Source organism: Beta vulgaris, chromosome 3 (genome assembly GCF_026745355.1).
Source record: "Beta vulgaris subsp. vulgaris cultivar EL10 chromosome 3, EL10.2, whole genome shotgun sequence".
In the NCBI taxonomy this organism is placed as follows: domain Eukaryota; kingdom Viridiplantae; phylum Streptophyta; class Magnoliopsida; order Caryophyllales; family Amaranthaceae; genus Beta; species Beta vulgaris.
This window is the reverse complement of record NC_079204.1, coordinates 43,858,398-43,869,924: the sequence shown is the minus strand read 5'-3', so window position 1 is coordinate 43,869,924 and position 11,527 is coordinate 43,858,398. Positions and strand designations below refer to the sequence as shown.

At 38.9% G+C, this 11,527-nt stretch overlaps 1 protein-coding gene across 1 annotated transcript; it reads right to left on the bottom strand.

The window, feature by feature from the left end:
• Positions 1-244: 244 nt before the first annotated feature.
• LOC104883623 (beta-glucuronosyltransferase GlcAT14A) lies at positions 245-3,677 on the bottom strand. Its single transcript, XM_010668168.4, has 4 exons — positions 2,787-3,677; positions 2,272-2,347; positions 2,068-2,183; positions 245-1,179 (listed from the first exon to the last, which is right to left on the bottom strand). The coding sequence occupies exons 1-4, from the start codon at positions 3,352-3,354 to the stop codon at positions 668-670; spliced, it is 1,272 nt and encodes a 423-aa protein (XP_010666470.2). The 5' UTR covers positions 3,355-3,677; the 3' UTR covers positions 245-667.
• Positions 3,678-11,527: the final 7,850 nt, after the last annotated feature.

Below are 11,527 nucleotides of genomic sequence, written 5' to 3'. Positions count from 1 at the left end.
AAAACTTTCTTTCACCACACCTCTTTTAAAGTTTTTTACTAGTCAAAACTCTACAAATGGTCCGAAATTCTATTTTTACGCCAAAACTCTAATTGCCAAACACCCCTTTTATCTATCTTTGCTTTCAATACACAACTCTGTTTCTACGGCAGAGTGAAAAGAAATTACTCCAACAATATAGAGATGACATCAAGGAGAAATACAGTTTGCCAAATTTTGACGCAGGCATATGTGCAAGTGCAAGTACAAGGCAGAAAAAAAGATGAATTTTTTTAAAAAAAAAAGAAGAAAAAGAAAAGAGAGAGAACTGGAATTTCTAAGTGGCTAGTCCTTAACTTAAGCTAGAGGCGTCTTTTGAGTGCAACACTGTCCTCTAATCTGTTTCACAACTTACTTTACAACAATTACATCCCCTGGCCTAAGTCTCCAGGATCATATTGCATTGAATAAGGATGAGTGCAGCCAACACCATCCCCGTGAGATGAGGCTATGACATTATCGTTGTTATACAACAACAAACCACGAAAAAAAGGCTCTGACACCTACAATTACAGTGGTAGCATTGCGAACTTCACATTCCGTAAAGCCAGGATGACTCGAGGAAACAATGCTCAAAGCAGTTTGTTATTCCTAAGCGTGTCATGCAGACGTGATAAATATAATGAAGTTATTCTATCAAACACTGTTGGGACCGGAATGTCCCATTTGAAAGCAGCTCAATGATACGTCTTTCAAGTCTCTTAGCTCCAGGACCTGGCCTCAGGATCTCCGCATCACCCCATACAGCACAAGTGTTGTTCACATCGCCAACACACCAGCCACCAGGCACAACTGTCCCACGTCTTCGCCCCAAAATTTCTCTATCAATATGATTGAGTGTTGGGTCGTTATGACGGAACTGCGTGGCAAATGCTGATCCACTCCGTAGCATGTCTTCTAAGTCTGAGCCATTCAACTGCCTAGGATTCTCGTTTGGGGGTGTGAAGTAGGATGCGTACTGTAAATTATGGTTTACAGCGCTCTCTTTAAAATCTGGTGAATTGCATACAATGGTTGGTATGTAGCTCAATAGAGATGATGGGGTGTTTGCTAAGTACATCAGTAGAGTTCTTGGTAAGTTGTCTGACCCCATAACACAGAATTCAACAAACTTCCGATTCAAAATAGAGGTTGGTGAACCTGAACAAAGAGCACACAAATTATCAGCAGATAGTTACTTGCTACGCATTGTACAAATGCTTTATCAGACAACACAAAATACCATCTCTTTCATATACTCTGAACAAGAGACTGAACAAGTTTCCATCTGCACTTACTGAGGATTTCTATGTTCTTTAGGAGATCTGATAGACTTAACGAACAAAATGGATGGGAAATTACTTTCCTTCCGTCTCATAGAGCTGTTGATGAAGACAAGTGCCATCAATGTATTCTAAAAATTAGTCATTCAATATAATGTCAACATGCTCCTAGTCACCCACTCACCCCTATAACAAGATTGGGATGGTTCATGCCATCACACAGCAAAGGAACTGGTAAGTGTCAGACGACAAGTGTTACTAACTCGGTTCTCTGAATGCTTACTCTAGAGTCCAGACACTGTAACAAAAGAACAGGCAGGAAAAGAACACGGCCGACGGCCGCACAGGGGTGGTTAGTAGGCAAGAGCAACCGCCTTGCATAGCATCAATCTAATCATGGAGAAACCTAGGGTCCTGGGCAGTCATACAAGGTTGAGACTGGACAGAACACAGAAGCTACCATGCTTAGAGATCTGAATTATGCATATCATCATCTTTCACCTTTCTGGCCTAAAATCCTAGCTATGCTACCACTCTCTAGCATAAGATCTCAATTCTCAAGTCAACTTCTAAAATAACTATAGCTAGGGTATTAGTACCAAACTTCTACACTTTGAGCATCATGGCAAATGTTGTTATGAACTCCATCCTCGATTTGTTCCCTGATCTTTAGCCACTTTGCAAAGCTCAAGCTAACATCACTTAATTTGACCCATTTCTAAGAACTTCAATGTCTGAAGATATCTGACTAAGACAGTAGACTGACCTGAGAACAACTGATAAGCATTGGGAAAGTCCCGCTTTTGGGTGGCATAAAACATCCCAGTCTTTTCTGCAAGGTAGAGTCCAGGATCCACAATAATGGGTTTCATTCTTCGAGATCTAGAATCACATGCAACCAGAAGTTACAATAAGTGAAATCACTTAACCACCCAACATTTCAATCGAGCAAATCAAGTGAGTAACTCACTCTTTCCACCCGATGTAGCCTGTATGATTCACAAAGTTAAGGTCTTTCGGCAAGTATGACATTATGTGCAGCAAATCTGTGCAAAAGCAACATTAGAACAGCACAAATTTCAAACTAATACAGATAAAATTCAATGCTCTTAAACAACTAGTACAAAATATGCAGCAAAACCCAGAATCACCCACATTATCAAATCAGCATTCAACATAAAATATTGAACCAAATCAAGAAATTAATCAGATTAAAGTTAAGGCCTTTGAGCTTATAAGAACATATATACTCAGCAACATAAATAATTCATTAACTCTCCTCACTAATGTAGCACAAATTATTGACAAACTACAGCAGAAAAATTTCAGGCCTTAAAGCAATGAGAACAAAATGCAGCAACTTAGAGCAAAACCCAGACAACCCCACATCAGAAAATCAGTAGATCAACCATTAAATCATAAAAACAAGAATAATTTCGACAAAAATCACTACAAATTAAAGCTTTTAGTAAAAAGAAAAAGTACCATCTTGAGTGACAAGAGGATAATCTTTAGCAGACAAATTAATAAACCAATCCCAATCAGATTTCAAACGAAGCAAAATAGAAGCACCCCTTAATAAAGAAGCAATAGGGGAAGATCCTTTAGGGTAAGCAAAATCAGCATGACCAACAACATGAACATTCCGGGCAGCTTTAAAAACGGGCAGGGAAGAAACCCTTAGAGCCAAACGGTCACGGTCAGACTGAGGGGCAAAACGGTCAAGATGAAGTAGGTAAAGATTCTTAGGGTGGTATATGGAGAGAAGAAGACGGAAGATTCTAGAATAATCACCAGATGATCCAGTGATGAAGTAAGCAATGGAAGAAACAGAGGGAAGAGGTGGTGAGTTTGGGTTGTTGAGAACGTAGCGAGTGTTGGGGAAGAGGCGTGGGTCAGGTGAGGTGCTGCTGCTAGTGGAAGTGGTGGTTGTGGTGGTGGAGGAGAGAGAGAGGATGAAGAAGAGTGAGAAAAGAACTGATGCGGCTATGAAGTAGAAAGTGGTGGAATTGTCGCGTGGTTGTGGAGATGTTGGTGGCTGGTTTTGCTGCATTTTGTTCCAATGATGAAAGTAGTGAACATCCAATCAAGTCTAAGTTTTTTTTGTTTTGTTTTAGCAATGGAGGGTTGAGTTAGTGAATTTTTGGTGTTGGAAGTTTGAAGTTTGAAGTTTGAAGTTTGAAGTTTGGAGTTTGGAGTATATGGTCTGGGAAGTGTGGATCGTTAGTCGGAATGAGGAGGAAATGCTAGATTTTAGGGGGGAATTTGGAATGTGAGGATAGTCTGATGAGAGAAAAGACTAGTAGTGGGTTAGTAGAGGGGTGGGTAAAGAGGTAAGAGAGGTAAGAGAGGTAAGAGAGGTAGTTGGGTTGGAAAGTTGAGTAAAATAGTGAATCTAATTGCCGTGACTAACGATCCAACTGAAGAAATTGCTTTGTTTAGTTTTCAGTCTATTTAACTACATTTCAGTTAAATGAGTAGTGTGTCTGTTTCTTTATATTGTATATATACTTCTTTTATATTTTTTAGATGATACGCTTTAAGGGGTGTATTTAAAGGGAAAATTTTGCTGCATTTGAAGTATAGCAACTAGTTATTATGTCCGGGCTATGTCCCAAGTAAGAAAATTTTCATTTATTAATATTGTACTTTGATATGATAACACTAAATACAACTTGGTCTAGTGGTTAAAACTTTAGTACATAAACTTGAGGTCACAGGATCAAAACCTATACTATGCAATTTCTAATTTTTTAATTTGTACATGGATTACATGAACTAAAACTCCTTAGGGAGAGCGCCACGTGGCACCGTTCCTGGTTTAACCAATTGTTATTTGTACCTTGATTTCTTGGCGAAGAGGAGGAGGAGGAGAGACAGCTCGATGTATCAGCTGCACGGACGAGCCTAACGTGTACCTTCATTCTGGCTTCAAGGCATAACCCATCTCTAAAACCTGCACTTGGCGGGTAGCTTGCCTTATTTCGTGTTTTGATTCGGATATTTTCGGATTTAATGTTTTTGGTTTTTGTGTCATTTTATAAACTTTAGGAGGTCATATATAAGGCATCATAAAGTCATTTAGAGCCCTAAGATTCAAATTAGCCACAAAATATAACTCTCTATCTCTCCCCTCTCTTCTTCTTCTCCATTATAATTCCTCCATTAGAGAGGCCAAAGAAAACTCCAAGGTTCTTTCTTGTGGATGTAGGTCATGGTTGACCGAACCACGTTAAATCTTTGTCTCTCTTTATTGCTTCCTTTTCTCATTTAAAGTTTACAATTTTGCATTTATTCTTGAGCTTGAAGTTAACTAGCAAACCCTAAAACCTAGAAATTGCATTTATTGTTAACAGTTGGTATCAAGAGTTTAAGGTTTGAGAGGTTTCTAGTTGATTTCTTTGAAGAATATGTCAGCAATGAAAGCTTGATATTGAGAAGTTTGCTAGGTCCATCAACTTTAGACTATAGCAAGTGAAGATGAAGGCAATCTTAATTCAAAATGGTGTTCACAAAGCTCCTGAGGGCAAGATGAAGAACCCTACTACTATGACTGAAGAGAAATTGGAAGAAGTGGATATGAAGGCCTTATAGGCTATACAACTTTGCCTCTCGCATGCTATTGAGGGAAGTTGCTAAGGAGGACTCGGCGGCGGGTCTACGGTTGAAGTTGGAGTTGGAGTCTCTTTACATGGCAAAAAGTGTCACCAACCAACTTCTAATCAAGAGTAGATTGTATGACCTTCGACTTGAAAAAGGTAATTCTCTTAAGTCTCATTTAGATGATTTTTATTCTATTGTTATGGATCTTCAAAATATTGATGTGACGTGGGATGATGAAGATTTGGCTATCTGGTTTTGTTGTGTTCATTAGCATCTTCATGCAAGCATTTTAGGGAAACTATCTTGTATGGTAGATATGATTTGAGTATTGATTATGTTAGAGATGCTTTGAAACAAAAGGAGTTGATTGATAATCAATTGACATCTAAATCATCAAACTCTAGTGATGGCTTGTTTGTTCGGGGTAGATCAAATGATGTTGCATCTACTAGTCAAGGTGGTAATGGTGGTAAGAATAGGGGGCATTCTAAGTCAAAGAAGCCCAATTCTAATAGGCACAAAACTTGTAATTATTGTCATCTAAAGGGGCACATTAAGACCGAATGCTATAAGTTAAAAAACAAGCAATCGGGAAATAGTAAGCCTGGGAAAGGCAAGGAACCCATGAATTCCACGGTTTCCACCGATGTAAGCTATGTTGCTTCCGATAGCGAAAATGGTGCATTGGTTGTTACTCATGATAGACTCAAGAGCAAGAGTGAATGGATAATGGACTCAGGATGTTCTTTTCATGTAACATCCTACAAAGACATGTTCACCTCATATGAGGAGTACAATGGAGTCACAGTCACCATGGAAAACAATGCAACTTACAAGGTAATTGGCATATGGTCTATAGATATCACAATATTTGATGGCACAGTTAGAACATTGTCCAAAGTTCGCCATGTTGCGGAAATGAAGAAGAGCTTGATCTCTCTTGGTACTCTTGACAACAATGGGTGTAAGTACATAGCGGAAGATGGAGCATTGAAGGTTATTAGGGGTGTACTTGTATTGATGAAGGGCAATAAAAGGGGAAGCTTGTATGTGTTACAAGGTCCCATGGTTAGTGGTTCGGCTAATGTCTCCACCGGCACTATGAGTGATAATGATACCAAGCTTTGGCATTTGAGGCTTGGTTATATGGGAGAGCAAGGAAGTTCCAAACTTTGCAAGCAAGGAGTGCTAGATGTGAAGCTTGGCAACCTTGGCTTTTGTGAGCATTGTGTGTTTGGTAAACACAAGCGGGTTAGCTTCAAGCCTACAATACACAACACCAAAGGACCTCTTGATTACATACATTCGAACTTATGAGGACCCTCTAGGAAGACTTCTTTGGGTGGTTGTAGTTACTTGCTCACAATAATTGATGATTTCTCTACACTAGGGGAAAATAACGGAAGGGCTGCGGTGCAAAGGCTGCGTTTTTCTAAAAACGCAGCCCTTAATAGTGAAGGGCTGCGGTTAGCCCAAAATCCGCAGCCCTTCACAAACGAAGGGCTGCGGTCAATGCAAAAACGCAGCCCTTTAAGTAATAAAGGGCTACGTTTTTTAAAATAACGCAGCCTTTTACAATAATTCTCGCGGGCTAATGGGATTAGGTTAAAACAATGCAACCCGCGCTTTATAATCAATGAATCTCTCTCATGCATTATTTTCATTGAGCGGCCCTCATCTTTCTCTCCCCTCACTCTAACAAATCTTCACCACAAACTCCTTTTCGCCGACCACAAACTCCTCTTCGCCGACCACAAACTCCTATTCGCCGACTATAGCCGTCGAATTTCGGCGACGCTCAACCTCCTTTGTCTCTCGCCGGCATTTGCGCAGACCACCAGTCAGTATTCTGGCATAATTTCATCCTTAACCATCATAAGAACTAGGTTTGATGGTTAAGGATGAAATTATGCAAGAATGCTGAATAGGAAATGAAATTTTCTGAGCATTCCCAGAAAAATACTCCTCAAATTTGTCAATTTTTGTTGCGAAAATATGGTAGGCACTAATTTAGTCCCTTGTGGTTTAAATGTTACTCATAATTCTAATAGACTAATATATAATCCTTCTCTGTAGTCTGCGGAAATATGGTACGTTCTCGAACCTAAGCTGAAGTTTTTGGATTGACATACCTTGTGAATCTTTTTAGTTTACAGTTTCAGTTTCATCATGATCTGTAGTTGCCATGTTCTTTTTTTTTTCATTTTCGTTGTTTTTTCATTTTCGTTTTTTTTTTCATTTTCGTTCATTTTTCGGGTTATGTAATTTTATTTTTTTATTTTTCAGATCTATATATTTCGACAATAATTTTTTTCAGATCTATAAATTTCGACTGTTCTTGTTGTTATGTAATTTAGTTTTTTTATTTTCGTTCGTTCTTGTTGATATATAATTTCGACTATTATTGTTGTTCGTTTTTTTAATAGTTAATGCCTTAAATTGTTCTTTTTTTTTACTGTAAATTATAATTTGATGTTCTTGTTGATTGTTAATAAATAATTTCGTTTTGTTTGTTTGTTGATTCGTTTTTTGATTTTTCTTGTTGTAAATTTCTTGATATATTTAGGAGTAAAAAATTGCCAAATTTTTTTTTTGTTTTGGGTCAAAAGGATTGCGGTTATGGTCAAAACCGTAGCCCTTTGTACAAAGAAGGGCTGCGTTTTAGGCCCAAAACCGCAGCCCTTCTAATATGGAAGGGCTGTGGTTTTGGGCCTAAAACGCAGCCCTTCTTTGTGAAGGGCTGCTGGCCAAAAACGCAGCCCTCAGGCCTGTTTTAACCGCAACCCTTCCGTTTTTTTCCACTAGTGCTAGAATGTGTGGTCATTCTTTCTCAAGCATAAGGATGGTGTATTTGATGTGTTTCTTCAATGGAAAACTATGATTGATAAGAAGACCGACAAGAACAAGGTCTTGAGAACCAATAATGGGCCTAGAGTTTGTTGAACAAAAGTTAACTAAGTATTTTCTTGATGAAGGCATTGTTCATCATAGAACTTGTGTTGGGAGGCCTCAACAAAATGAGTTGCGGAGAAAATGAATATGACTCTTCTAGAGAGGGCAAGATGTATGCTCTCATAAGCCCAAGTTAGGGAAGATCTTTTGGGACGAAGCGATTTCAACAGCATGCTATTTGGTGAATCGGTCTCCTCACTCCGCCCTTAACTTTAAATCTCATCAAGAGATATGGTTCGAAATTTCTTGTGACTATTCTAATTTAAAAGTGTTTGTTTGTCCGGCCTACAATCATGTAAATGAGGATAAACTTGAACCTAGAGTTAGAAAATGTGTATTTGTTGTGTATGGTTTGGGGTTAAGGGATATAGTAGAGCTAGGTGTGAAAAATCTAGGAGGATAATAATTTCTAGAGATGTTGTGTTTGATGAATCATGTATGATCACTTCGGAGAAGGAGCTTTCTGTTTGTAATGATGTAGGTTCATCTCATGACACCGAAGAGATGGTGGGGTTTGAAAGTGTTTCACATGATGATGCTCTCACTCAAGAGGGGCATGTTGAGGGTTGACCTCAAACCCAACACAAGACACTTGCTAGTGAGAGACAAAGAATACAAATTAAGCTTCCTCAAAGATATGTTCAGGAGTGTAACTATGTGAAATATGCGTGAAATGTTGTTTCGTAGGGGCTGTGATATTGAATGGGTGTACCCCATGTATGGTGAAGGAAATGAAATGGACTTACATGATTTGGTTCTATACCCTGAATCAAACCCGATACAAAGATCTTCTCCCTTGCACTTGAGCTTCCAAACAACTCCACAAGAATCATTTATGGGGTGGGTGCAGACCCTTACACATGAATACAAGGAGGACGACGAGGCGACGACACTTTGGCGGAGAACGAAACTCGTCGGAGGCGGCGAATGGGCTCAAGTAAGCGGAGGAGACGACGAGGTGCAGTGGACCGTGGTGGTGGCCTCAAGTCCTAAAATGAATAATTACAAACAGATCTAAAAAAATGAAAAGAAAACGAAAAAAATAATTAATGGCTCGAATGAACCACATCTGAAAAATCGTGGCTCGCGTCTCAACCTTGAGAACCAGATCTGAAAAATCGAAACCCACGAACGAACGCGCAAATCTCGAGACGAACCAGATATGACGAACGACTGGTTTCATCGTTTTCGTTCTTGGTTTCATCGTTTTATTCGTTCTCTGTTCTTCAATTGCTATACGAACCAGATATGACAACAGGATCTAGGATTTCGACTCAGGAATGAATAGCCGCCGGCCGACTACAAACGAACGAAAAGGAAGAGGAGAGGAAGATTTCCGGGATGACGACGAAGAAGGACGAAAAATGACGAACGAATGACGAATGACAAAGAAGATCTGATTGAGGAGAGAGGAGAGAGATCACATGAGAGAGGTCAGATCTGTTTTTTTGGTGTAGGGTTTAGGGAGGGAGGCGTAGTAGTGAGTTGTGAGGGAGGCGTGAAGTGAGGGAGGCGTGAGAGTATAGGGTTTGGTTTATAAGATGATGTCGTGAAGTAGTGAGAGAGTGTGAGGAGCCGGTTTAATTTTTTTGCCAGCTAATAATATTGCTGCAGTCTCCACATAGGACCGCAACAATATATTCAAAAAATATTTTTTTAACATATTGTTGCGGTCCTACGTGGAACCGCGGCAATATTTGTTGTTCAATGCCCCACTTTATTTTAAAAAGTATTCGTTAGACAATATTGCTGCAGTTTTGGGCGGGAACCGCAACAATATTGTCAATTTCTATTTTTTCTTTTCTTTTTGCGTGTTATATTGCTGCGTATAGGTAAAACCGCAGCAATATCACCGCAGCAAATAGCATTTATTCTACTAGTGTTTTGATTCAATGGATGAAATCAAATTTAGAAACCCTAATATTGTTAGGTATAAAAGAAGTGTGTGTTCCCCACAACTCTCCTCTCCCTCCCTGTATCGCTCCTCCTCTGCTCCCTCTATCTCTCCTCCTCTTCTATTTGCCTCGTCTTCTATTCGCCATTATTTCTTTGGCGATTGAAAACTTTCCGGAGAGATTGGTTCTGCACTTTTCCTCTCTTTGTGTCGTTGATTCACCTCCACCCTCATTTATGATACCCTAACATTTTATGTAACTAAGTACTTTCTCGGTTTATCCTACATTTTCGCTCCCAAATGAAACCTCAATCAATATGTTTAGATGCCGAAAATGAACCCATTGCCAAGTAAGTCTCGTTAAAAACCTCAAGATCAACTTCAAAAAAAATGACATACCCTTTCCTTCTCGATGTAAATGTGAGAGCGCAAGAGTCGAGAAACATGGCACCAAAGAGTAAAGAAATTGAGCAACATTGAGTAATGTTGAGTAATGTAAGAGCATCACCCTCCTACAATTGTGTATAGTAAAACATTAGGCGGTGTCCTGTAATAAATAACTGTAACCATATTTCCCTCTTTTTCTCAAGGTTCAAGATATACCTCTCTCTTGATCTCTTCCAGAGAAGGAAAAAAGTTACAGAAAGAAAGATTGTTGGACCTTCAAAAACTCGAAAGTGCTGGAACTCATGAAATCTCATTATATAATATAATTGTATTATTAAATATCTTAAAACAAGTACATGATATTCAAAGTTTAACTCTTAAATTGAGAATGTAATATAATTTTGTATTTAATTAATTATTAAATATAAGCAATTTGTTAACATTAGATTGTTGGGTTATTAAATAGGATTATTTGCCTAGAAAGAGCTCAAATATTCCCCATTTACTTTAATAAGTCCCACCTTTTGATTATTCCCTGTAGGACCCAAGTTTCACATCTTGTGACTTTTATAAGACCCAGCAGGTAACCAACCTGCTATAGCAGGTTGAATGTCACATGCTCACAGCTTAATGAGAGCACGTGAGTTTTTACATCCCCATATTTCCTTTCTTTTCTCTCATCTCCATCTCACCATGGCTGCAAGAGTAGAGCTCCGGCGGCTTCACGGCGCGAGTTCAGCGGCAGCAGTGAACAATAACAGCAGCAACACAGACGAATCGGGGAACAGAGCAAATGAAAGAGGGGAAAAAAAAGGGGAGCTGGGCGTCAGTGCGGCATCGGTGAGGGTTCACCGACCGGTTAGGAAGATATAAAAATGAACATATTTAAATAATTTTGTAAAATATAAAACAATAGTTGAATTTTAATAATTTTGTGGTGATTAGTCGTCCAAATAAGTTGGTTTGAAAAATTCAATCAATTAAGGGCACATCTTATTTTATGTGGTTCAAGTGAATTATAGTTGAAATTGGGTCAGCCACAAAGAAATCTGGTTGAACCATGTATTTTTTAGGTTTAGTCGGGTTCTGGGTTAATATTTGGTTGGATTACAGTCAAGTTAGGACTAAATGCAGGTTTGTGTGGTCATGTCAGAATATAATCTTGCTAGATGCCGGTCAGGTTTGTGTAATTCCAGGTCAGGTTTCGATCAAGTATGAGGACTAATCCTCACAAATCGAATCAAATTCATGTCAGGTCGATATTATATTAACACATCCATTAGATCTGTTTCTCACACCAGTTGCATCTATCAACTCCAATCTATTCACAAACTTGAGAAAATCAAGGCCTCCACTTGGACAACAATATGACACTGAAGTAGCAAATTTA